Below are 27,043 nucleotides of genomic sequence, written 5' to 3' on the forward strand. Positions count from 1 at the left end.
CACAGAAACACTGACACTTCCACAGTATTTATTTAAAAACATTTATTTGATTTTTCTCTACAGTTAAAAAGATACCTGTTAATAAAATTCAGTAGATTACCAATAGAATATTGTCTTCAAAGCACAAGGCACAACAGTCTAGTGTTTCATGTAAGTGTTAGACTTGAGAGGCTGGACTTTATTTGCATAAATACCTCCCAAAAGCAAAATTTTTTGTTTCACATTATTGACTGATTTAGAAGGCAGATTTTGACAGCCTATTTTTTTTCAACTGAAAAGTCAGCTAGCAGAAGATGTGCTCTCTTGCTATTTTTATTCTCTCAAAGATGAGAAGACAGCACTCCTTTGCACTTTCTGTGTCTTCCATTGTTTTATTGGATTCTCCCAGATCCTTTCCAGTAATTTTTTGAAATAGGATTTTGTCCCAGAATTGTTGCTTTCCACTATCTTTAAAAAAAGTCCAAAATCATTTAAGGGCTGGAGGGAAGCTGTGGGTGTGTTGAGCCTTTTGAGAAGAAAAAATTCTGCCTTATTAATAGTAAAACCTTGGAAAAAAAAACCATGGGAATCCGGGTACTTCCAAGAAGCTCTTCTCTGTCACATACTCCCTCCTCTCATGGTCAACTGGTTTTTTTGCAGTGTAATATTCAACACTAGTATGTTTTCATCTTTACTTTTTAGACTCATAGTGAGGAACACTGTCTCGATGCCGGGTTCTCCCATTAGCTACAGTGGCACATACAAGACAAGACCCAATGCTGCTGTTCATGCCTTATAGGTGTAAGTAGGTATTCATTTTAAATTTTTAGGTTTTTTTAAAATGAGGCAGGAGTCAGCTCTGTAGTGTGAAATAATTACCTCTCTGTAACTTTGGTATTGAAAACTGTTCCATGTACCTGGCAGGAATGCATGGGAAGAGAAATGTTCGGTCTGCGAGCCCGTGTGATTTATCTCCACTAACGTCGCCAGTCCCATCAGTTACACACTGCCCTTTCTTCCAACCTATTCTGATTTTACTTTGTATAAAATTTGCATTCACTCATAAATTTTGCATAGGTTCATGTTCTGTTTTTGACTCGGGGGTGGCACGTCTTGAGCTCTTGAAATGCTGAGTCAAGCAAATGATGTCCCAGGTGCTTCATTTGTTCTCCTCATGTCTGGCATTTAATTGCTGTGTTTATCAGCTGGTACTTACATGGATACAGCAGGTTTGTATCACTGCAAGTGGAACTGATGAGTCATTTTTGGTTGTGCCACCCAGGAGCCTGAAGAAAATTCCTGCTGTCTTTTGTCAACCACCTCTGCCCCAAAAATGGCTTTTCAACTTCAGAGCTGCATTAATAAAATGTTTATTTAGCACCTTTCAGGTTGAAGGATCCAAAAGCACTTTACAAATAACTACACACATCATCACTGAAATGCATCCAAGCAGAAAATCAGCAGACAACTCACTGCATACATTTCAAAAAGAATGGACTGTGGCCAGCTGCTCGGCCAGAAAGCGAAGTAGAGGTTTGAATGACCTGTCACAAACAGGAATCAGATTTGGGGCTGGCTTTTAGGGTCTCATCTGAAAAACCAAGACAGTAAAGCTGCATTCAAGCCAATTTAGCCACCTCAGGAAACTGAAGATTTGCATCAGCCCTGCCAGGATTAGAGTCTGTGGTGCCAGGGAGTCTGGCCTAATCCTAACCTGACATTTAGATGACTAAGCCATCCCCTCAAGGTAGAGGACATACCCAGTAAGTCCAAGTTGCAAGTATATAGTAACACAGTGCTGTTTTTTCATCCAGAATTCATCTGTTTATACATAAACATCCCACATGTACAGTCTCTGCCTCTTTGCAAGCACCAGGCATCAATTTACAGACCTGTAACTTTTCCAGCTTTGGGGGAAGGGGAAATGTGACCTTCTGAGCTTGAGTAGCTACAATAGTCTTTCCAGGGAAGTAGTACAAGGCACTTGGCACAGCTGAATAAAGCACCTGGAGGTTATCAGGAATGATCCTCATTCCCTGGGTGGACAGAGATTACCTGCACTCTTTCCAGCTGTAATGGTGACAGTTCATGAGAAGTACAGGCCAAATAAATTGTGAGCAATGTCTCCTTTTCCACAGAAGTACTCTCAAATGCTGGAAACATGTCATGAACATACACAGCCCAGTTCCTCCCATTTGCAATTTGACAGAAGAACTTGGGCATAAATGTGGCTTTGTTACTCTGAACTACATCTGGCTGTAACATGGATTACGTTTTTCACTTCAGCAAAGAAAAATTATAAGGCTATTTTTATACAATTTGAAAGCACTTAATACAAAGTTACATTAATACACTGCATCATATGGCCTAGCTGTGGAGAAAATACTGAAATACTACCATAGGGCTGTTCAATACTAGTTTTTTTCTTTCAACTTTTTATCTTAATACTAGAAAATATATAAATCATTTACATGACTTTATGCAAAAGAAGGCACAGCCGGTTATAGTTTACACAAGCACAATGCATAATATGCAGAAAAAGGGATTAAAAAGAAGCTTCACATCCCTATTAGGTACATTGTTGCAATCCATTACGAAAAGTACTTCATCAACAACAGAAGTGTTCAACACTTGAGAGCTATGATATAAAAAAATTATAATTCATTTAATGCATAACAGATTTATATATACTTTTATATATAAACACTGTTGAAAAATGCTAACATAATAAAAGTAGATTATCCATGTAATGAAAAGTGCAAACCAAAGTAATAAAGGGTTTCACAATGTCCTTCTCGTGACACAGGAAAAACTAGCCCATAGGAATGAAGTGTTAAATCCACCAATACGTCCTTGGTGTGATGAGGCATCATCAGGATTTCTGAGCATTTGGAGGAAGCAGTACTGGTGAAGAGGCTCTGTCCAGACTGGGGAGTGGCACTGGTATGTGACCATTTAGCAGAGTTGGAAACTGTTAAGAGGCCAAAAGGTAAAAATCATTCTTTATCTCAAAACATTCAGCCCAAGAAGCACATGGATTTAGCATTTGCAAATGGCTCCAGATGGTTACAAGAGTTGTGATGTCTATACAGTAAGACATATATCAAATGCTTGCATCAGCCATTAGGAATGCAAAATAGAGGACAAAACCTGAATAATTTGTAAATGCACGAGGATATAAAAATCTGTTATTGGCCACTTTATATATAAAAGTTCACATAATACATTTATCATCACCCTGGGAAAGTGAACACTACAGAGCAGTCTTTGCCATCCATTCTGTTTCCAAAAATGTTCTTCAGTCTACATTCTATTAATTACAGTACATCCTTTTTGTCTGTCTTTTATGCAGGAAAGAGTTTGGCAAAAGTGAAAGCTGGGATGTAGTTTTAGGGCAAAAAAAGTACAACTGGGGGTACAAAGCATGGGAAAAATTACTCTCAAGTAATTACAGTTTCTGCATTCACTCAGAAACTACAAATGAGCTACGCTGGGTCATTCAGCATGCAAAGCACAATGTATTGTCATTTAGATTAACCTGCTGCTTCTGAAGTACTGTGCAAAAAAACGTATTCAATACAGAAGCTGTATATTCCTAGTTCATGACGGTATCATGACAGCACCTTGCCTGCAGTGGTGGGTATTGACTAGTTCTTAACTTCTGACCTGAGAAAAAGTAAAGCAAGTAGGTGGAATAAACTTGCTGCAGCATGAGGCAGGAATTATCCCAGTGGTAGATACTGATCTGGCCTCGAGGCCCAGCTCCATGAGCTGTGCTGGGTTTCTGTTGGCTTGAGGGAGACAAGAGCTGAACAACTTTAAGCATCTGATGTATTTTTACCCCTTATCAGATCAGTCCTTGGACAGACAACTGTGGTAACCACCCCCTCCACATGCATGTAATAACGTGCTCATAACAAGTTTACTCTTCCATCAGATGGTAGTTGGTGATTCCTGTCTGCCCCACTCCGTGTAAGGCCGGGCCGAGCAGCGTGGTGCTGCAGGGGGTCTGGCACCATGCTCCTGGTGTGGCCCGGACTGGCTGATACCTCTGCTTTAACCACACCAAACCTCAGGAAATGCTTCCATCACTTCTGCCAAGATTCATTGAAACACTGAACCTGATTACAAGCTCTTCCCTGGGTATGCATGGAGTGTGGGCTGGCCTGTGCAGGCAGCCTGAGGAGAGCTCTGCCCTGGCGCCTACACTGGCTGACCCATCAGTTCTCAGTGGGCCTGACTGGGCCTCAGCTGTGGTTTTCATTTCCTATTTACTGTTAAAATAAGGCTTTGTGCTCTACAACTTGTCATCGTGGCCTTGGCTTGAATCAAACATAATTTATAAGGTCCTTTGGGTCTCTCAGAAGGGAAAGCTAGGGCCCCTCCTCACTTTCAGTTTCCCCAGGGAATGGCCAGCATGTGTCCATATGAGCTCATCCCAGGCCTTGGTGTAGGCACTTCTCAGATGAAATGTCCGGCTGTTTCTAACCATGTGCGCAAAACTAAGGTCCAGTAGGGATTACTGAGTTTATCTGAAACACAAATAAGGAGCCCTGAGCTCCATGTGCAGCTGGAGGTAGAAAGACTTGACTATCTCAGTGCAGACAGTACCTGACCAACTACTTGAACTAAAGCCCAGCCCTGGATTTGGGCAGTCAGCCTCCCTGAAGGTTCACAGACTAACACAGGGTCCCTGTCTAGCAGCAGCCTTCTCCTCTGTTAGTGCTGGCCATCCACAGCAGTTCATTCCAGGGGTATCCTTGCACTCTTCAGATGGCTGTTGGGCTCCTGTGCTTCTTGCCAATCAGCAGATCAAAATAATTTTTTCTGTGACTTAATGAATCAGCTGTTTTGCAGCAGCTACAGCTGGAGCTGCAAATACCATCCCCACCATCTTCTTCCTGAGCCTCAGGCAAATGCTGCAGCTGAGTGCTGTGGCCATCATGGCTTACTTAATAACTTTTGTATTTATCACATCTCTATAAAACTTTGAGAATTTTACTCTGCCTATACTCAGGAGAGTGGACACAGTGCTGCCTTTCTGCGATTACATATGGCGAGGTCATGCGCAGAGGTATGTCCTTGCTTGAGGACACATGGATAATTGGCAGGAGAACTGGAAATGGAGCCTTTAGGTTCAGAGTGCCTTGCTTTCTGAGTGAGAAGTAGCTCATTAGGACAAAAGGATAAACCTATATCCACCTCACTGAGAGAGACCCAAACTGTCTTGGTTTTCCCAGAGTCTGTGTTCCAGCCCTTTCCTGGCTGGTCACTGACTGGTCTGCACTCTCTTCCTGCAACTCTGAGAGCTCTGTTACCTGTTCTCTCCGGGGTCCAGCATTTATTTCTCTTTCCTTCACACAAATATGTGTGTGCTTGCTGCAGCAGACGCTGCCGTGTAGGTTCTGACTGTGCTGCCAAGGACTGGAAGAGGGTACAAGTAAGTAGGCCTCTCGTTAAAAGTGCCCGGTAATGCCCGTATTTTCTTGATCTGTTTGAAAAGCTTCAGGATGATGTGAGGAGATGTTCCCCCAATGTCTCTTCCATGTGTGCACATTTAGCAATGAAAGCTGTGCATTGGGAAGACCTACCTGGAACAGAGTGTTTGGTCCCTGCAGCCTGGCAGGACTCAGAGGAGCAACAGGACTGAGGCTGCTCCAGAAGTGAATGCTAGACAGCAGTGGGCTGGGGGTCAGCAATAATCCACTGGGGGTCTGCAAGACAAAAAGCACCCCATCATGCACAGCTCAGAGTTAACAGCTCCATGCAGCACTCTCCACCCCTAAAGCCTTACACATCATCTACTGGCTCTGTTTCCCAGTGAATTCAGACATACAGCATGGTCAGCAGCAGCTGCCCATCCAGCCCTGCATCCTGGCCCCACAGTGGTCAGTACTGGATACTTGCACATTTAATATTCTTTCATATGTAAATTGATTTAATTTCTATTTGCTTAACAAGATGCACAGTTACTGTTTATTTGAACCGCACTCATGCATTGTAACATACAGAATAATACCATGGTGCCTGCCACCATCACCTAGTCTCCTTCAGAATCAGTTTTTGCCTTTTGAAGGGCAGCAATTCCTTGACCTGACTGCAGCTTTTGAAGCATTACTGCAATCATGTGTGGAGCTGAAAGAATCACTGCTGGCCTTGGACGTTTAGTCCCCTGATGGCACCTCTTCATAATGGAAGAGGCTTCAAGAAGCATGCTTCAAGAATGCATGGGCTGAGCAGGGAGAGGCAGGTGTATGGGCTGGGTGCCCAGGGGGACAGAGAGAGCACAGCTAGTTGTTTGAAAAGAACTAAAATGGCAAGAACTTAGAATCCAAGGCTTTTCCCAACTCAGAGGTGCCTCCTTCCAGTGCCATGATGCACAAGAATTGCTGGGATTGCCCTCAGCATTCTTAAAGTACAACTGGAGGGGAGGTAAGAGTTGGAACACATGCAAATCTTCATTTCAATGAAGAATTACGTGAATTATTCTGTATTCAGAATAACTTTCATCATGCCAAAAAAGAACATGTGACAGTTTTGAAAAAAGTATATGGCATAATGAGTTAATCTCACCAGTAATCTTGATGCCAATTATCAAAATCAGTCCTATTTAGTAAAGCACTTAATGGAATTTGAGTACACACTTAGCAAGCAAACATGTGCTTTGCTGCGTAGAACAACTGCCTCGGTGCTCTGCTGAACTGGGCCATCCTTTTGTCCAGAGTTTAAAATATGTAAAGAGAAGATAGAAGATAGAGAGTATCTGCATCTCCCTGTAGTAACAGCAGGTCATGTATTCTGGTGCTCCCCACTGGGCCAGAACTACGAATTCCCACGTAGGGCAGTCGCAGCCAGGGTCTCCCTTACCAGCTGCTGACTCCAGGGCCCATGACACCCCGCTGCCTGCCAGCCCCGGCAGAGAGCAGGCTCACACAGGCACTGCCACAGCTCACGTGCATTTCAAGTATCACAGACTTCATTCGCCAAGCAGTGCCTGAGGCATCAGCTGCGGTGTTTGGGGCTCTGTGCAGATACACAGAACACAGACCTGCTGTGACATGCTTGCACTGCAGTTCACAACAAGGTCAAACAGTTTGGCACCAGCAGAAGAGATGGGAAAGACAAGGAGCAGCAAACATTAAAGTTATCCTGGTGATTCTGAAAGGCTGTTTAATACAAAGACCTTGGCTGCTCTTGAATGGTTTTGCTAAGGAATCTCAGAAGAAGTGAGGTTTGTGGAGAAATGTGCAGGGAAAGGACCCTGCCACCTTCCTTGTGCTGAAGAAGGTGGATCAGAAACATGAAACCCCATGGAAGAAACCACAGTTATGTCCCAAGGAGTAATAAACCCATGGTATCACTGGGAAAGCAAAAGGTGTTGATGCAGTAAATCAGCAGGTCACAGGAGTACCAGTCAGGGCTGGGATATATCTGCATGACAACAAAAGGAGCAAAGAGTGGATGGAGGCCTGGCAGGGAGAAGACCTCAGTCTTGATCTCAGTAAGTGACAGCTCTTGTCAAAAAAAACCAAAAAAAAACCAAAAAAAAAAAAAAACCCAAAACACTTGACAAGCAAGCACTTGTCAAAAGTCCTTTACAAAACACTCTCTTCCCAGGACCATGTTGCTTTCATGGAGAAAGAAATCAGCAGCACCAGTGAGAGCCCCTTTCCTGTGCTGCATTTCAAGCTGATGTTCCATTGGCAGGTGGCTACCGATGGAGATTTTTGAGGCTGACAACACACTGAATTAGGTCAGGATAAATACTCAGATCTACTTACAGAAGAGCCTACTAACCTTAAAACCAAAGATGTAATCAGCAAGACCCAACAACACTCAACTAAGGACACAGTACTGTACCAGCTGTACTAAGAACTCCAGTGAGCAGCCTCCATTCTTTATTTTTTCTTTAAGAAGCTGCAGATATCCAGAAATGAAAGTGCAGTTCTTGAGGGGGTCTTTTGAAAATAATGAGGAAAATTTGGAGGTGTTTATTCCTATCTAGATACAGCCAGAGCAAGTCTTCAGAGAGACCTGAAACTGAGCTGCCCTCCGTTCATCTCTGCTAGCATGACTAACAACAGTGCTAAGCAAAAGCTCACGTCCTTTGATGAGCAGAGCACTAACATCTGCAAGTTCTGCCAGAACCAAGAGCCAGCCAAAGCAAGCCTCCAAATCTGTTTAATATTTAGTGTAAAAAGAGCACAGGGCCTCCCAGGCTTGTTCTCAGTATTGCCATCAGCCAAGCATCAAAACCACCAGAGGAAACCTAAGTGTAAACAACACCATAGGACAGGCTATCCCTAAATTACATGCGGAAATTGATGTGTCACTTCATTTTCTGCCTGCATGCAGCTGTACATCTGGTCTTAGATGTGGAACCCATTGGGAAGTTCCTACTTTTAAAATGTCATTATAATCTAAGCACAGGAACAGTTTAAATAGAAATCATTCATTGCACAGGATTATGTTAAGCAATGATGCTCATGGCTCCTGACTTCCATGACAATGTGTGTAAGCACAATCTTGTCACTTCTAGCTGTTAGATAACAGGAAGTGCTGTCACACATACATTTCTGTTCTGAAATTGATTGTGTGTATCATGTGGCCTTTCACAGCATTCCACCTGACAGTATTCCTCATGACCAGCAGGTACAATGGAAAGCCATTTGAAATACCCTCTCAGGCAGCAGGACCTTCTCAGAACCTACATCACTCCTGCAGCAGACATTCTGTTCTGCACCTGCCCATGGCAGCAGGTGTTTCACACTGGGATCTGATAAATCAGAGACCATTTGAGATATGATGCATGTTCTTCCTTGGATAATGGGATGAACAGCAGATTTCCAGTCTAAATTATGGTTTTAGTTATTCTGCATTGTGATATTACAGTTATCTGAATACAGCTGTTATGTAATTTTCAGTTTATATTCACTAAGACAAGCGTTTAGGATGCAGGGTGCTTCTTATCCACACTAGAAAAAGGAGGCTAAAGGAGAGGATAAAAGCTATGTTGCTGTATAGCCAAAAGTTTAAATAATTAGACCCAGAAACTATCCTACACAGATGCCATATGCCTCTTCTGTGATAGGACAACCTATCACAGAAAAAGGTTTGTGATGGCTTTAAGTTGGGTAACACTCATCCCAGCCTTAGCTATCCTTCCTGCTAAAGGAGTGCCACAATCCTCAACATAATTCCCTTCTACATCTTTCAGGGCAGTAAGTACACCAGTTTATAGATGAATGGGAAAGTTAAATATTCAAAGAAATAATTACAAAATGAGGAAACAAATCTCTGTTCATCCTGTGGTTTGGGGCAGCAGCAGATTAAAGTGGGTTTGAAACAACTCACACCGTTATTGTGTCTGGTTGGCATCTGATGTGATTTGCTCCCAACAAACAAAATACTGTGGTTATACCACAGTTAGAGGTTATACGTTTGTCAATGCATCTCAGTTTTGGTTTGCCACACTTCTGTTCTTCCTGTCAAACATAACTTCACTTAAAGGCTTTATGATGTCAAAAATGTCAAAAATGACAGGTGTCAGCCCACAACTCCTCTTTCTTGGTGACACACTTTTGTATCTCAGTGGCTTACAGGTGTGCCTGAGCTGCACAAACTCGCTCTGCAGCCAGCTGAAAAGCTCAGAAGAGCAAGTGCTGTGCTGGCTGAGAGCACTTGCCAACATTCATTTCTGCCAGGCCTTTGTGCCATGCAGGCACACAATGCTGCCTGCATCAAACACCTCCAACAACTTCCAACAGGGAAGAGGTGACAGGATTCTGGATACCATGTGTGTCCTAGACAGTCTGAAGTGAGTGGGAGCTTGTAATACACCTTTGTACGTATTTATTTACTGTCCGGTTTGCTACATTCAATGCTAGTATTTGCATCAACTGCTATTTCAAGGCTGGGGATCTTGGGGGATATTCCACATTGGGATGATTTTACTCTTGGACTTTTTTTTGTCTAATTCTGAGGTGGTATTGTGAGACAAAACTCACCAATGAACATACATAGTCATATCTATATGATTTTCCTCTTCTGCTCTGAACTCCTAGAGTTTTTTTCACAGACTTGCTTGAAAATGAGAACTTGCTGTTGACATTACCACAAATATGTTATTAAAAAGAACAAAACCTTCTGGTTATTCACTAGGTCTGTGCTGAAGGGAAGCTCTGGCAAGTACTCTGTGGATCTGTACAACTTTGGAAATTTAAACTGACTTCAGAGCCTGTCTTAGGAATCACTTAATTTGCTCTGCATTCAAAAATTAACAAAAAGGTCACACTGTTTGAATGGATGCAACATCTAGTAGAGAAATTCCACATGCTCAAGTTGTGACCTACAAAACCCCTGTGGTTTTCTTTTTTGCTTTTTCCTGCTTGTTTTGTAGACCTGGAGGCTGTTTTGAACTGATAAACAATTCACTAATGGCTGCCCATCTCCTTATCCTTCCAGGCAGTCTGCAAACAGCTACGGCTTTTCCCACACTCAATTAGGAACAAACCCCAGGAGAGACTTACTTTCCACCCCTTGTTCAGAGCACTGCTGTGTTTCCCTCTTTCCCATGTGTTGGGGTTTTGTTCCCATCAGGTGGTGACAGACCCATAGATCTAACACTCTTGGCCACAAGGAGGGAATACCTGGAGACAGGCAGGTCTTACCTGTGCAGTGAAGAAAGCTGGAGTCAGGGATCCTGAAGGAAGCGCAGGGCTGTTGAGGGCGATGGAACCGATGTCAGTGCTGGAGAGAATCATAGGTGGGGCAGAGATTTCCAAGCCTTTGGGTTTTTTAGCCTTTGGGGGAAGAGATGGGGATTTGGCCTTGGAGCCTGAGGAGAGGTTCAGAGGCTCAAGGGAATCTGAGTCGTGGCAACTGGACTCAAGGAAGAAGCTCCTGTGTTCTGTAGGGAGGGGTGAGGTGGGAGACAGAGATGGTGACCTGGAGGAGGATGATGATGGAGATGAAATGCTGGCACTGTTGGGTAGCATTAAGGAAGATATTTTAGCTGATACTGAAGAGTTGAGGAAAGCAGAGGCAGCTGCTGTTTCAGAAGTAGAAGGCAACGACACCATGGGCCTTGTAACTTGTTTGTCTGTTTTGTTTGTCACAAATCTGATAACAGTCCGGACTTCTTCAACTGGTGTGTTTCCTTCTGACTTCTCCTCCAGTTTTTCTGTTTTGATTGTCTTGTAAGGGTCTGGCTGGTTCTGTAGAGAGTTGATAGTGAAAGAGGAGTACAGGCCAGAGTGGATATATTCATTACGGCTTGTGCTTTTCAGTGCTGACAAGCTGTGCTTGTGCTGATCCCTGCTCTCCGAAGGCATCTTACAGTCGCTGTCCTGCAGCAAAAGGCTCTCTCTGCTGATTTCCACAGCATGTGGATCCATTTTTAAAATCTCAGGAAAGGAGACAAACTTGTATACAAATTTTTGTCCGATTACTTTCTTTATGATGTTCTGCAAATACAAAGAAGGTGCTAGAAAGATCAGCATTTCAGAGGCAACCAGTACTGTAAACACAAGGGCAGGAGGCAGTGCTCCCTTGTCAAGCTAAGCAGGTCATTTTGCAGGGCTCCAAATGCTGATCACCCTTGACTTACTCCAGTACCTCTTTCTGCTCAGCCAGGGAGTCCACTCCCAGCTCCTCATGGTTTCCAACAAAATCACCATCATTAGGTGACAAAGACCTACTGGTGGCCTGTTTTACTTCTGCTTCCTCTGAAGCAGCTTGGGAATATTTTCTTTCCAGTAAAAGCAATTCTGCTGCCTTTGTGGATTCAAGCCATGCCACCACTTGCATTCTGCAATAAAGGCAAACTCTTTCATTTATGCCTCCTAAAACTGACACCAACTGCCCTGAGGATGAAGTACTCTCAGAATGTCTGCAAGGGACAAAACCACCTCAGCCTCCTGGCCCCAGTTATTTACCCTCTGTTCCTTACCACATAAGGAAAGGATTGAGCTAAACTGACAGTGACTGTCTTTCTGTCAATGATCATGAACTTATGTCTGCAAAAATGCAACCCCTTGCATGTGCTGGAAAAGTACTTATGTCCTGTGGTATCCCCTGCACTACCTCCAGGCCTGCATTAGGCTCCGGATGCTCACTGGTGCAGGCAGAAGGTTTTCATCAGTCTAAGCTAACTATGGAAATTAATTACTGAAAAAATCCCAAACTTTTTAAAGGTTTGTAGAGCCATGTATTTTTTTCTTAAAGTGTCCCTTTGTGAAAAGAACTGATTCCTTTTGAGACTTTTTATGAGCATCCTTTTTCTAGTCCTAGCTCTCCTCCTGCAAACCCAGGCTGGCTGCCTGCTCTAACACAAAGCCCGACATCCCCAAGGATATGTGAGCATATCCTTGTGTGCCACAAAGGCACTTTATGGCACAGGCCTGGCCTAGGGACTGGAATATTTACCACCCTAAGCCAAGATTTCCATGCTAATTTCTCTCTCCTTGAAGCCCCTGGTGGAGAGTTTAAATTGCCTCTGAAAAACCCTTTCCAAGAGGCTTCCCTTTAGTCCAGCACATCTGCTGCACCTCCAGCTGCTATTCTGCAGACATCTGCTTTGCTGTACATATGGGAGTGTAAATATTTACAAATTTCCTAAAAATCTAATTGGTTTTTCGTTCTACCACAGCTTCTGACACCAATAGTGGAAACATTTGTTAAACTAAATGAAAATTTTAAAAAAATTAAGGAAAAGGAAAAGAAACATCATCTCTCTCTATGTATGGACAATATGTAGGGCTGGGTGCTTGTAGTGCCTGCACTACACCTTGTTCAGTCACAAAAGCAAGGATCCTTTTGTGAAAGAATCTGCACTTGGGTATCAGAACCTCTTCTGTCTTTCAGCTGAGCTACTGCACTCTGTAATTCATCTGTTTGAATGTCCTGGCATTTCATTCAGGCACCTTCTTGAATACAAAACTAACCCTACAAAGAACCCTGGGATGCAGCTTTGCATCACAGGTCAGGAGCTGTGTCACAAATAGAAGATGTTGTTTCCCAAATTGATAACGGGGATCTGTAGCAAAGAGAAGAATTAAATTCAGCAAGCTCAGACTAAAGGCACAAAAAAGCTGCCCTCTTCCATGCTGAACTGTACACACATCTACCCACCTAGCAGATGCTGCAGTGTCTTTTTTTGCCCTCCAAAGGTTCAGGACAAATAGTTAGCCCACAGAATCTCAATGTGCATGATCTTTAATTCCCATGGCTTTGGGCTTGGCCTAGATTTTTTTTTCACTGCTAATTAGATGCAACATTGGATGAATGCACTTCTTCTGCACTCTCAGTATTGCATTCTTTTTCCAAAAAGCAAAACCTCCAAACTACTCACAAATGAAAAAAACCATCCCAACCAGATTTTTGTTTTCTTTCTTTAATATATATATACTAATTTAAAATAATGCCTCCCCTCTGCTCCTGGCAGCTTTGAGTTATTGTAACATCAAGCACTAGCAACTGAGATCCTCCTTGGAAAATGTGACTCTCAGCAGAACAAGATTAACTGTATTTAAGGGTTGCACTTTAACACTGACGCAGGCTTGAAATGGGGGAACATTGCTATAAAAAGCAACTGAACAGGCTGGTGAGTTTATACTTCCTTTGTTATTATTAAATATAGTTATATTTTAAGAACATTGCAGTGCTGCTCCTCCGACTCTGCCAGCCTGCAGCAAAGGCCCACTTAGCGATGGCTGGAGATGAAAAGATTCAAGTGCAGATCCCTCAAGCACTTTTCAGGTTTCTCTTAAATGTGTAGCCTGAGGAAATCTCCACCAGCATGCAAGAGAAAATAAGGACACAAATTAATTAAGTGCCTTGGAAAGGCACCGACTTTTCTATATTTTTTGACAAATAATTGAAGGTAAAAAGCAGCGTATTTTTACCATCACATCAGTGATCTGTCAGAATCATTCTGAGCTATGATGGCTCAAACAGAAGACAGTGACGGGCACCACAACAAGCAGTTTGAAAGGGCAAAGAATGCATCTGCAGGAAGACTAGACCACTTGCTTGGTAGCAGGACAGTAAGTGTATGTGAACATTTAGCCCTATTTTATTGCTGTTGTTTGAATTTCCTAGGTAAATTCCCTCACGAACAGGCTTGCAATGAGTGCTAGTGGCTGCTGGCCAGGGCTGCAGGGAGCCAACAAAGGACTGCTGGGTCCATGCAGCTGCTGCAGAGAAGAAATGAGCAACTAGGACAAGAGCAGGGGCTCCAGTCCAACAGCTTAAAAAAAAAAAAAAATCTTATCAATAGACAGCACTCTGGCACTGGGAGAGAGGGCAGGCAGTAGGGAATGCCCCTCTTCTGTTGGCTTCTTGACTCACTTGAACACTTTACACTTTCCCTCCTCTGCCCCCAGTGTACAAAACAGTGACTACAGCAAACGCGACCACCCCACCCTGTTGAGAAGTGCTTAGAAAGCTGCTGATACGAGCTGGGCAGAGCACTGCCTGCTGCCTGCTCCAGCACATCAGCCATGTTAGGGAGCTCAGGCTTATTCACACCCCAGCACTTCAGGAACTCGCTTTATGAACCCTCCAAAACCAGCCTCACCCGAGAGCTCTGAATCACCAGCTGCAGGGATGGGTCTCCTCTGCCCCTGTCCTTCTCCACAGAGCAGCTGGCTGAGCTGGATGCCAAAGGCTCAGTGGACTGGTTCCCCTGCAGCTTAAACTAGACTATACTACAGCAGGGTCGTGTCAACTATGCATATGCACTACTGAAATCTATCATGTGTTTGTGTTTTATTTTCATCAGCTCTGACTCCTACTCCCTGTTTGAGCCATTTAGAGCAAATGTGTAACTATACTTACTACCAGCGTGACTGAAGGACTTCAGTGGCTTGGCCCAAACCTGTTAGCTAGCAAGTTTGCTGGCTGCAGGAGCCACTTGGGAGACTGAGCTGAGAAGAGGGATCCACTTCCTAGTTGAACTTCAAACTAATGAGGGACCTCAGGAGCAGGAAGACCATTTTCCCCTCCTCCCAGGAAGTGACCTATAATTAGGATGCCTGAGATCACAAAATTTATGACAGAGCAGGATGAACTTGTCTGTAGGTACTAAGCATTCCTGGTCAGGAAAGAAGAAAGATCAGAGCTGTAGCTGCTGCTCTTAAGTCCCACTTGGACGTGTTGGAAGTTCCCTGGCTCCAAGAGTCCTGAGGGGTGCAACACGTGTTAAAACACAGGCTACGAATTCCTCACAGAACTGTACCCAGGCTGCTTCCAGCTATTGGGACCCCTACCCAGACAGAGGGCTGCTCACACTCCAGTGTCTGAAGTACATATGCTGGCAGGAGGTACCCGTGGCAGGATAGTTTGCTCTGAAAAATGGGGGTGTGTCCACATCAGCATGTGCAGGCAGGCAGATTCTGCTAACATCACAGATTATGGAGGTATGCTTATTATACTGGGCGTATAGAAGCCAGATTTTGTAAAATTTTTGATGCAGGCACAGGTGCTACTACACTGTGCGCCTCTACTGACCTTTGGAAGACCAAGGTTCTCATTTAGCTGGATTTCAGTCTTTCCTCACTCACCTCCACTCATCTGGAAGACAAAGGTTATTTCTCTGGCTGGCACCTATGACCAGGTTCTCTGCTCTCTCTACTGCAGTTCACTGGACATCCCTTTCCTCTCACAACAAACATGAAATATTTTATGTCTCTTTTTGAGGCAGGTGTTCTTGGTTTTTCTCCTCTACCCATCACCTCTTACTGAGTATCAAATTCTTTACTCCCATCTTTCCATACGGATATCACTATATAACCATTTATGCCAGTTCAGCCAAGCACTTTCTTGACTTCCACAAATCACTTTTGGATGAAGCTCCTCCCAGTTTTCTATAAAGGTACTTTCTAATGCTCCTTAAAGTATTTCCTTGTAACACCTCTTACCTGCACCACTACAAAATGTCTGGTTGGTACTCCAGCACAATCGCACTGCTATTGTTTCATTGTAGGATTCTATTTCCCCTGAGGTATCTTAAGAGAAGACCTTGCCAAAAGCAAAATAATAGTTTTCATTATCACTTTATGCCCTGAAGGTCTGTAAGCACCCAAGCAAAGGACCCTTGCCCAAAACAATTCTTCCATGCTGCCACCTACACTTGGACATTAAAAGCAGGAACCAGTAACCAGGTTACCAGGTTTGACCTGTTATGGGAGGGGAGTGAATGCACTGGAACCTCTGAATCCTGAGAGCACCTGAGAAGCCCTGTCCCCCACGCTGCAATAAGCACAAAGCAGCCCATATTATTTTAGTACCACTGCCAAGCCATCTAAACAAGTGGGCAGCCATTAACTGAATCTAAAACTGAAACAGACTGACTAGCACTCACTGAGTAAAGCCTGGGCTCACATACTGTTCAGAGAGGATGCAAAAATACTGAATAGCTGCTCATTACAACAGAATGTGACTGTGTAATTAAAGATGCAGCATAACTCATGCAAACATTAGGGTTATCCAGGGAACTTTGACTCTTGTATTTCCTAACTTCTGAGGACTTGACTTCCACAATTGCTACATTCTATTAATGTCAGGATCTGCATGTAATTTCCTGGATTCACTCTCCTTTCCTCAAAAATAAAAACCCTCATGGGAAAACTCACTAGCTTCTCTCTTGTGGTGTCATCTTGAAATATTCACAGGGACTTTAAGTAGTCTTGAAACCCCTGGTGACTTCCAAAAGATATGTTCCATTACAGCTACCAGAAAAACAAAATAACTGGGCAACTTGAGGAAAAAAAGGAAACTTATTAACCCTACTTTTAAAGGTATTTTACTTCAAGCTGAAGTGCTCTCTGTGGGAATAGTGCCAAAGCATTTCCTTGCCTGAAATCATTACAAGAGATTTCAGACCGGCAGAAGTGTGTGACAGGATGGACACAAGCTGTAGGTAGAGTGCAGGATGCCTTTCCTCAGTGCTATCTGTGCTGCTGCTCTGTTGAGGCAATAGGGGAAATGCATTAAATAAAAATAAGAGTGGGGGGGGAGGGGGAGGAATTTGGGGAACAAATGAAACAGGAAATGGGGTCTTCAGATTATCTACAAACCTTTAGCATCTATAATCATGGTAGCAAATTACAATCAAGACATGCCATACTCTACATTTCCTGGGGTGCTTTTTATGTGAATTTAACATAAATCTAGCCATCAGCCTCAGCAGCACATCATGCTCACTTTCAAAGCCAGGCTAAGGAACTTGTCCTAATTGTGTTATTTTTCTCCAGTACTGGAATTAATTTACTTTTAAGTTCAGATGAATCAGATGATGAATTTTAACAAGTTAGTGTTTCCCCCAAGCAAAAGGCAGAGCTCATAAACCCCCATTTATCCAGCAATCAGGTTTTATTTCTCCATGGTGAATAATTTCAAAGATAGACCATGAAACATTAGTTCAGTGTCAGCTGTATGCAGTAAGAGCAGAGGCCAGTCCAAGAAAGGAAGGTCCAGCCCATGTGCTACCATAATTTCTAAAAAATCACTGACCCCTGTCTCAAACTCATATGCTGCCAGATCACTTAGGTTATAGGTAGAGAAATTCCTGTCATTAATTCCACAATGCAAATGAAGTCTTGTCCAGAGTTCTGCCTCATCTTTCCTGCTGCCACTCCCCCATCTGCAGCTCAGCGTTTGTCCCATTTGTTCAGTGTGCATCCCATTTGCCCCAACACCCGCAGCTGCCAAGACATCCATCACTGCACACAAGTAGGGAGAGGACAAGGATCTTAGAAGGCTCCTTAAGGCTACCTCAGCTCTTTCACCTCCCCAGTCCTTCCCCCTTTGTTCTGCAGGAGGGAAGGAAGAGTGTTAAGGGGAGCCTTTCCTCCCCTTCTTGACATCTTCCTTTCTGTGCTATGCAGTATAGACTGAACTGAAGGCAGAGAAAGCATTTAGGACTGAACCCACTGCCAGTCTACAAGGATTCACTATCTGCTATCTTATGCCATTATCTCTCACACTTTAAAACCTGCAGCAGGTTGCTCTGTACCTTTGCACTCTCCCAATAATCCACGTTTCTCCACTGTCTGGGAACCTACAGGACACAAAACACTATACTCACAGAGTGAGAAGCTCCCACTCTTTTCTTCTAAAGGAGTTACTCTTTCAATTTAAATAGGAATAGCCACAGGTCTGAGTGGGGGTGCAAACCCTGATTGCAATACACAGTGAAGAAAGAACTTGCTCTTCTTTCCATCTAGGAGCTCCAACCTCCATTGGACTGCAGAACGCCTGAAAAAATGGCCAAAATCTTTGTGCCACACTTAGGTAAAACTGTCAGACAGAAGACCATCTCTACAAAGAGCAAGCAGCCACCTCAGCCACAGCCCTGGTGAAGAAATTGTACAGCTACTCTGGCAGATGATACTTGAGACACAACAGATGACAAAGGGGTGTGTGTGTACTGAAGCAGGGGAACCGAAAACAGAACTGGGGTTAAAAAAAAAGGTTAAGGGATAAAAGAGAGTCTGAGGTAAGGAGCCATTATATTCCATTACATCAAAGAGATCAGAGAGATCTCAAAGCACAAGTGCTACAAACATCTTGTTCCTTGTTTTTAAGCAATGTCTGTTCTGTCATTAACTACATATTTGGGCTCTGCCTGGCTGTGCTGCTCATGCACCAGCAGGCACTCTGTCTCCATTGATCCCAGTCAAGTTTATAACCAGAGGGGTTGGAGTCATATAATGAAGCAAGCTTCCCCATGCTGAGCAGAAGCCTTTTCAGCACTTAGTGAAGGGGATTCATCACACCAACTGCTCGGAACAGCCACTGCACTGTCCTCGCCAAATCCTTTTGTGCCTTCTCAGTCAGGCCACCTTGGAAACATGTGAAGTGGGAAAATCTGACTTCTAGTAGACAAAACACTTAACAGCTCTAAATCTGAAACAAAAAAAATTCTTTCAGGAGAAGGAGTCCTTGTGAGTCATGAAAAGTCTGATCATCAAATTGTTCATTGTTAATTTGCAGTGAATGTGTTTTTTGATCGTGGTGTTAGATTGACGGCATAGAACTCAGCCCCACTGTGCCCTGCAAGAATTACTGCACTACAGATAATACATGACAACAGTACTTTAAGGTCAGTCCAGAAAAAACATCTACTCTCTTCTGCCTTGTGCAGGCAGCAAACATGCCCTAACTGCTGAATACTGGCATTACTCACTGTATAATCCCATCTCACCCCCTTTTCTGAAAATCAAGATGAGAACAGGGTACTAAGCATGGCTATGAAGTTTTCCTTTTTAATATATAAAATATGTAACAGTCTTTGTTATTAATATTTAATCTTAAAGAATATAGGAAATAGTAAAACCTAATAACTTGGAATTTAGATAGTTTATTGAAAAATATCAATTTAAAGAGAGCTAATCCTGAAAAGATTTAATATCGATTAGTAAAAACAATATAATATTCATCCAAAAAAGGGTGCAGAAACCATTTGGAAACTCCTTGAATTTACTGGAGTCTAAAATTGAGAAATGTGAATATGCAAGATTTGTGTTCTACAATATTTGTGTATTTGTGTTCTACGATCTTTTCCTTCTAGTATCTTGACTAGTTAGAGGAACTTTTGAATAGCTTCCACACAGAGGAGAAATATTAACTGGTATCATTTCTATTTTATTAGTCTGCATGAGAATAACAAAATTTACCTTGTCATAATAGTATCTGAGCGCTCGGCTCAGCTTGTCATAATTCATATTAGTTTTGTTTTTTCTGAGTCCCCACAGCTTAGCCACTTCTTCTGCCTTGAGTAGCTTGAATTCGCCATCATTAGACGTCCAGCAAATGAGGTGCTCGTGTTTCTGGTCTAGCAGCAACTGCAAAAGGAACTGCCACAGTGTGATTGCACTCTCCATACCTACAAGGGACAAAGGAGAGCAACAGTGTGAAAAACATTTGGGAGCAGGTGTTCCACCCAATGCTCATTTCAGTAATAAGCTCTGTGCAGGAGTCATCCTACGTAATTGAGAAAAGGAAGCTACCACACCATTTACAACCAAACAAGCACAAGACCTACAGGTCTTCCACTGCTTTTTCAGTATTTTTCCCACTGCTGTTTTCTGAAGGACACACAAAATAGAGGAAGTATTTAGAAAAGCACTGCCCACATAGTTCACATTGTACGAGGTCACCACCAGTTGGCATCTTCCATTCAGTGTAAGCAATCACTCTTCAAAGGAACACATAAGGGCGGGGAAAGGACTTATATAACTATCCACTGAAATGATATTAAAATCCTGCTGTTTACTGCTGTTTTTCCCAGGAGGATTATACTGGACTTGTTTGGATATGTCACTGTGAAAAAGGGGGAGGACGAGGGAAGACCAGAGCAATTGCCTTCGATTAGAGGACCAGAAGCCACATCCCTTCCCCCTCCCACCACCATACAGCCTTTGCCTATTTTGTTTTTTCCAGGACCTGAAATTACTCTTGCTGTTTCTGCCTGTCAATTCAAATAGTTCAAAAGATATTCTTTATTTTTTAGAAAAGCTGGAAGTTCAGTACACTTAAGTACAGTAAAGTATGTTTGTAATGATGTTTACCCTGAACTCTCTTTTCTTTCATTATCATACGTACTACTGAGAATTAGGAATATTTTTAACAGTGCCTGAGTCTCACATCTGGGGTTGTTTGAATTTTTTTTCTCTGCTAAAGGTTGTTTGAATATCTTTTTCCTCTGCTAACTGCCTGTGCTACTGAGCCCTCCCTCGAACAAACCATTTGCTCAGGCACTGCAATAAAAGGATAAACTAAAGGCTGGCTATATTCTAACTCAGCACAGGTATATACACGACTTAAAAATTGGGAGCATTATCACTGCTAAAAACTTATCATTTTCATGAAGATGCAGCTAAAGTTGACCTTTTAAACTACAGAATCAGAAAATGAAATTTTCACCACTTTCAAAAACATTCCAGCCTTATCATGTTAACACTGGATCAAATTATTTTTTTCTTGGCCTCTTCTTATTCTTAACTTGGGTATGTTATGTCACACAGATTTATTGCTGGTATTGATTAATTGACTATGGTGCTAATGGGGCTAATTATTACCTGACTTACCTCTCTGCATGAAACAATGGATATTTTTGTCTTTATCTAGACAAGCTCACGATTTTTAGCGCCCTTGTTCATTTTGTTTCCCAATATATTGTTGTTTGTGCCCTAACAGATGACACGGAGAGAAAGCCAGGCTTGCTGCCTGACGCTTCCCTGGATGTGCGTACCACAAGAGGGCACAAGACTTCCAGCTATCCACGGCAGGGAACGAACGGAACAGCAGAAGGCTGCGGGAACAGCTGCCTCTTCAGGTCTGCCCCAGCATGAAGGAAATCACCGTGCATAAGGTTCACGAGTATAAAGAAAAATAAATTGCACGAGCTTCACTAGTGTAAAGCAACTTAATGCTACTAGAGAACACTGTCAACAGTTTTATGGAAAAACAGGGTTTGGAACTATGTTTTGGTCCAAATAATTTCTAAGTACACTGGCCAAACAAGGGTCGGCAGAATTAATGATGGTTCTACTATCTCTTCAAAATCTTAATTTCTCTAATTAACTGAGAGTCCCGTCTGAATGACAAAGACAAAACCACTGATGCCCAGCTGAGTGATACCATAACGACGCAGCGCTTTCAAAGGTCCATTTGAGGTTCCTAGGACTGTTAGGGATCCTGGAAACAGAACTGTCCATACGGATGGTTGAGCACTTTCAAAGGTTTGCATTTACTTCATTGCATTTTGATACAAATCCTTTCCCACACAGCATAAGGCAAGAAAAAAAATTCATAGCTAGAATTAAATATACCTGACAGTTACTCACTTTACAGCCTTTAAAAGTTCCTTTAAACTACATCCTCTGTGCAGGTATTAGCATCTTTAACAGATTATTTATCTATAACTTCATAGATAATAAAGTGTCCCTATTAATCTGGCATAATAAATATACAGATACACATCATATATATATATATATATACACTTTCTAATACTTGTAAGTTTTGCAATTTACTTTGCTAAAAAGGCATATTTATATACAATCATATTCCTCTTAAATAATCCTATTTTCTGTATATCACATATTTTGCAGCCATACCCTGCATAATTTCAACTTGCATCATACAACTCTTCCTAACAAGAAATCACAAACAGAACTTTTGTTGCTCTGGAAAATTTTAAGTAACTTGTGAATACCTTGCTTCAAAATTGTACTAAAATGTGTCCCATGCTACAAAGACCTGTAAGGAGAACTTCAGCTGAGGAAAGTAAAGATGGATGAGAATTGTAGAAGTACCAATACAAACTTCACCACCATTATCATCACCCAAAACAGTGTAATACCTCAGAGACACAATTCTCTCATCCAGATCTTAAACTATAAGATCAGCAATTGTGACTCTTCAGAGAGGTTAGGTGGAACTGAACTAAAAGTGAAGAACATTTTGCTGCAGCCTGCTCCATCCCCATTCACCTCTGCCCATGAACACTCACAGGGTAATCTCCAGCTAACTTTGTACTACACTTTCCATTATGAACCTGTTTTCTGATGCTTATCATCTGTAAAATGTAAACAGTTTTGGATTCCATTTTATCTACTGAGTGTGGTGTTCATGGCGACTCAGCCATAGGCAAAATGTAAAATGCATGAACAGCACAAGCCTGGGCAAGAGAATCTGACAGGAATACTCACTCCACAAACGGTCCATGCCGGCGAGTAAGGAGAGGTGACTCCCATCAGGTTATTACATGAAAGGTTACTGCCACCTTTCTGGAAGTGGCTCAGTTATTCCAGCTGACATGCACGGATAATCTCTGGGGGTCACTTCAGGTGATGGATCCAGGGCAGATGGCTGTGCTGGGATTAGATTTAGGCAGCTCCTCACAACCCTGGCTTGCCTGACCATCAACTCTCCCAAGCGTGTGGCTCTGAACAGGCTTTATAAAGGACCTGTGTACCTCAGAATTCAGCATCAATGTGCTCAGTTGGTACATGCATAAATCTTCTACTGGTATGACCCAAGTCTGCCCCTACAGAAATGAGATTAAAACAGCTCAATGCTGCATTGTGCTTCATCCCTCCATCTGCCGCTGAGTTCCTGTATAAAGCTTCTCATATTGCTGGTACAGCAACTGTATGTATGATCCCTACATGAGGCAAATCATGCTAATTACCTTTTCAGCTGATCATTAATTGTATGGTCCTACTGTTCCAATCACCACACTTGAGGTGTTCAGGTCTGAGTTGCACTGAATATTCACAGCTGTAACTACCTATAACAGAACCCTTGTTCTAAGCATATATGGTTAAGTAAAATCTCAGATTCCTTGAATTTGGTAAACTGGTGTTAATCTCATTTCCATTCTGTAAAATGTGATTTGCAGGGGAATAGTTGTAGCAGGATGCTGTGCGTGGACTCCTCTCTGAGAAGGTGTTTGTAAAGCAAAGGGGTCCCTTCTGCATGCCATGACTCAGTGGGAAGGCTTCTCTAATAAACTTTGTCTGAAGCTCCCATTCTGCCCATGGCAAATTCCCATTCTGCCCACAACAACAGTTAAAAATTTAAGATCCTACAGTGACAAGATTTTTTAACTGATACAAAATATTTAATTTCCAAACAGGCCAATAGAAGTATTAACCTGCCTTTCTCTGTGGGAACCATCTGGGGTTCCACAAGGCAATAACTGTCCCCTTGGGAGGACAGAATGGCCACAGAGTTTACTAGGGCTTAAACTTGTGCCTCATTTGAGTGGTCAAGCAAGAGAATCGCGACAGATGTACTGGATTTATTACAGGACATGTAATTCAACCAAAAATCTGGTACCTGTATTAGAAGTCATAATAAATTATGACTGTGAGGAGTGGGAGATCTTCAAGAAAACATTATATTTCATTTATGTATTTTCTAATTCTTTTGAATTTCTACTGACTCAAAGGGAATTCAGTGCCTTGCCTTACTTTGACAGAAAGGGTTGTTAGGATGCGGTCACTTCCTACAGTGACCACATTTCATTCAACTCTTTATTAATATTACATAGTAATAAAAACTATGCCTCTTACTTCTGTTCTCAGTACAAGATTTGAATGCAGGGCAATAAATAATACATGGAACCACATACTGAATTACATGGATTAGCAGAAAAAATAGTTTTAAAAAAACCCTTATCAATGAGTGTTTAAAAAACACTCATCAATTGGACAGAATGAGAAACAGAACCTATGTTAGAAACGTATATCCTGTGTCATGGAGAGCCTTATCAAAATTCATATGGACAAAAGAGTCGGTTTTTTTAATTCATTAACTCTGACATATCTGATTTTCCCATCTTACCATTTTTTAAATAATTATTCAATGCATTTGACAGTCAAAGATGCTTTCTAAGCCATGAAACAAAATTTGCTAGTTTGACCTGACCTAGATAGCCAAGTAATTTTACTTTGTGATCAGTTCCACTACCACTGATGCAAATAATCATGGGCATAGTTAGAAGGAATTTTACTTGGAAATGCTGTGTTAGACAGCAAAATCATATTTTGAAGACTGAATTTTCTGAAAATCCATTTCTCTGGCAGCTGTGACATGGAACCACACTAACACCATCTGCATTAGCAATTTACATTCCTTGCAATGTGCTTCCCCCCATACAAACCCTTAGCAACTGCATGATCAGTGTGACGTAACATGCTCTCCACACACCAAATTTTAAGTTTAGGTCTGATGACAGAAGGTGGCAAATCAGAGTATCTGTGCTGATAATTCTGCTCCTATTTCAACCAAACTGAGGGACTAACAGAAATGCCTAAACTTGGAGCAGCAGCAGAGTCAACACCGTAAGATCTCCCTGAGGAGGATAATGGAAATGGACAGACATCCATAGGGCAAAGTGTCCCATCTGAGAGATGATGTTCCTGTAAAGGGGCTACCCAAATTTCTCACTTAGGCAAGGGACCTCCATGCCAAACACTCTCTCTCCCTTTAGCATTTGAAGACTGGCTTCAACCAGCATGAAAAAACACTATGAAAACATTATTCAAGTTACACTAGAAATAGTTAAGATGTGATAATATATGTGCTGATGAACTGCATAGGCTTTTTTTTTATTACCAAGAAAATACTTACGAAATTCCACGCGCTAAAATGGCAGTCAGTAAAGTGGCATTAAAATACAAAAATACAGTTATTAATCTGCTGGTCAAAATAAAACAAATAAGCAAGGCATCTTAAATCCAAGCAGGAGAAAACCAGGAGGCTCAGAGACAAATCTAGCTAAGTAAAATCTCAGTATCGGAAAGATTTATGACATTAACTGTGAAATAAGCAGGATAGTCCTTGAAGCATTAAGTTTTGTAGGACTCTTGGATAGGAAAACCCAAATGAAAAAGGCAAAAAGCTGGAAAGCAGCTCTGTAGCAATCGAGGACTTCTGTAGAGCTCCTTAGCTTCCATACAACTATTGTTACAGCTGTAACACAGCTCTGCTCTCCAAAGTAGTCCAGGTTTCCGACTTAGATTTTTTCTCCATGTTAGCTCCCCTAGAGCCTTTCTAAAATAGAGATAAACTGCTGATCCTGGACAATCAACATGAACAAGTTCTGAAGGCTAAAACTAGGAATCCCTCCAGGCACTAGGATCAAAACCAGTCCCTTTTGCTTCAGAGGTCTGCAGAGGAACAACATCTGGGAGCCTGAGCCTATAAACGCGGTCATGGGACTTGGGGCAGAGGAGGGACAGCTGAGTGGGGACAAACTGGCTGGGATGCCCAGAGGCTGAAAAAAACCAGCTGGAGATCAATTAAATCAGGAAGACATAAAAGGTGTTAGCCAGCATTAAGCCATATAGGTAGTCACAAAAAGATGGTGATCAGACATGTACATGAAAAGGATTAAGAGGCTGAGTCAGGACAGGGAAATTAATTTCCCTTAGCATATGAAAAAACTGCTGATTCCTTCTGTAGCCAAAGCAGCTGCAAAAGATTCAGCTCCTTTTTGTATGCCCCATCACAGCGGGCACACACCTCCACTTCCATTTCCCTTACAGGCACGTGTGTGCTTTTGCAAGCACACAGCATTTCTCAGTAACAGATGCCTTTTTTACCATTTCAACTACTCTGGAAAACGTGTGTACATTTTTTGTACGTCCATTTTCTGCTTTTGTATCCTAATTCTGTCCAGCACATTTCTCTGAGCAGCGTGACGTGGGGCATTGTTAGTTTCTCATTCACGTTAGCATTTGGCTTCCTTTATTTCTGCAGGTTGCAGCCAGGAAACTGGAAAATGGGCCACAGGAAACCTGGCCTCCTACATCTGTCCCAGTTTGTAATAGCAGCTCTGGTTTTATTTTTCTAAGTGTCTCAGGTTCGTTTTAACCCTTGAGATGACTGCTGCAATACCATGTGCAAGAATGTGACTGTTTTGCCATTTTTTTTAACCACCATTTCTCAATACTAGAAATGGAGATTTTTACTTAATTAATTTTAAAGGCTATTAATACTTAGAAAATAAACAGTTATATGAGTTTTTTAAAAAACTCTTGTTGAAAATTACCAAAACAATTCCATATATAAATTTCATGCTATATAAAATATCAAAGAGTATATATAGCGAAAAATATGGAATAAGGCAGTGTCTATATACATCCTAAACATAGTTCTAAAGTGAATGTCCATATGAAATACTGAAGAGCTTATAAATCCTCTAGTACTATTTTTCTATTTCACATTTTAGTTTCCATAAAAAATTGAAGGACACTTGTTTTGCATTTAATTACAGAAGCAAGAGTGTCAATCAACAGAAGGAGCTTTCCTAAAATAATTAAAAAATCAGTCAGCCACAACATTTTTCACTGAAAATTCATCTGTGTAACTATGAGTATATCATGAGAGGTTAATGACAATTGCCAAATCTTCCCAAATGTTTGCTCAGAACTATTTGAAAGAAAAGGCTGAGTCAGTCCTAACACTTTATTTCTCAACAGAGATGCTTCAAGGGTGATAAATAGGATGTGGTTGCTGAGGAGTTAGTGATTCTGCCAGAAAGGAG

General features: G+C 42.0%; 1 protein-coding gene across 1 annotated transcript in view; it reads right to left on the reverse strand.

Annotated features, from left to right (window-relative positions):
* Positions 1-25: 25 nt before the first annotated feature.
* Positions 26-27,043, reverse strand: part of ELK3 (ETS transcription factor ELK3) — a 37,196-nt gene continuing 10,178 nt past the window's right edge. The window contains exons 2-5 of the mRNA XM_032107693.1: positions 19,659-19,867; positions 10,650-11,444; positions 5,571-5,693; positions 26-2,950 (exon numbers count right to left, since the gene is read on the reverse strand). Coding sequence (XP_031963584.1) covers positions 2,852-2,950; positions 5,571-5,693; positions 10,650-11,444; positions 19,659-19,865 — 1,224 coding nt within the window. The 5' untranslated portion in view covers positions 19,866-19,867 and the 3' untranslated portion in view covers positions 26-2,851. The remainder of the gene's footprint in view (positions 2,951-5,570; positions 5,694-10,649; positions 11,445-19,658; positions 19,868-27,043) is intronic.

The sequence above is a fragment of the Corvus moneduloides genome, chromosome 4 (genome assembly GCF_009650955.1).
Source record: "Corvus moneduloides isolate bCorMon1 chromosome 4, bCorMon1.pri, whole genome shotgun sequence".
NCBI classification, from domain to species: Eukaryota; Metazoa; Chordata; class Aves; order Passeriformes; family Corvidae; genus Corvus; species Corvus moneduloides.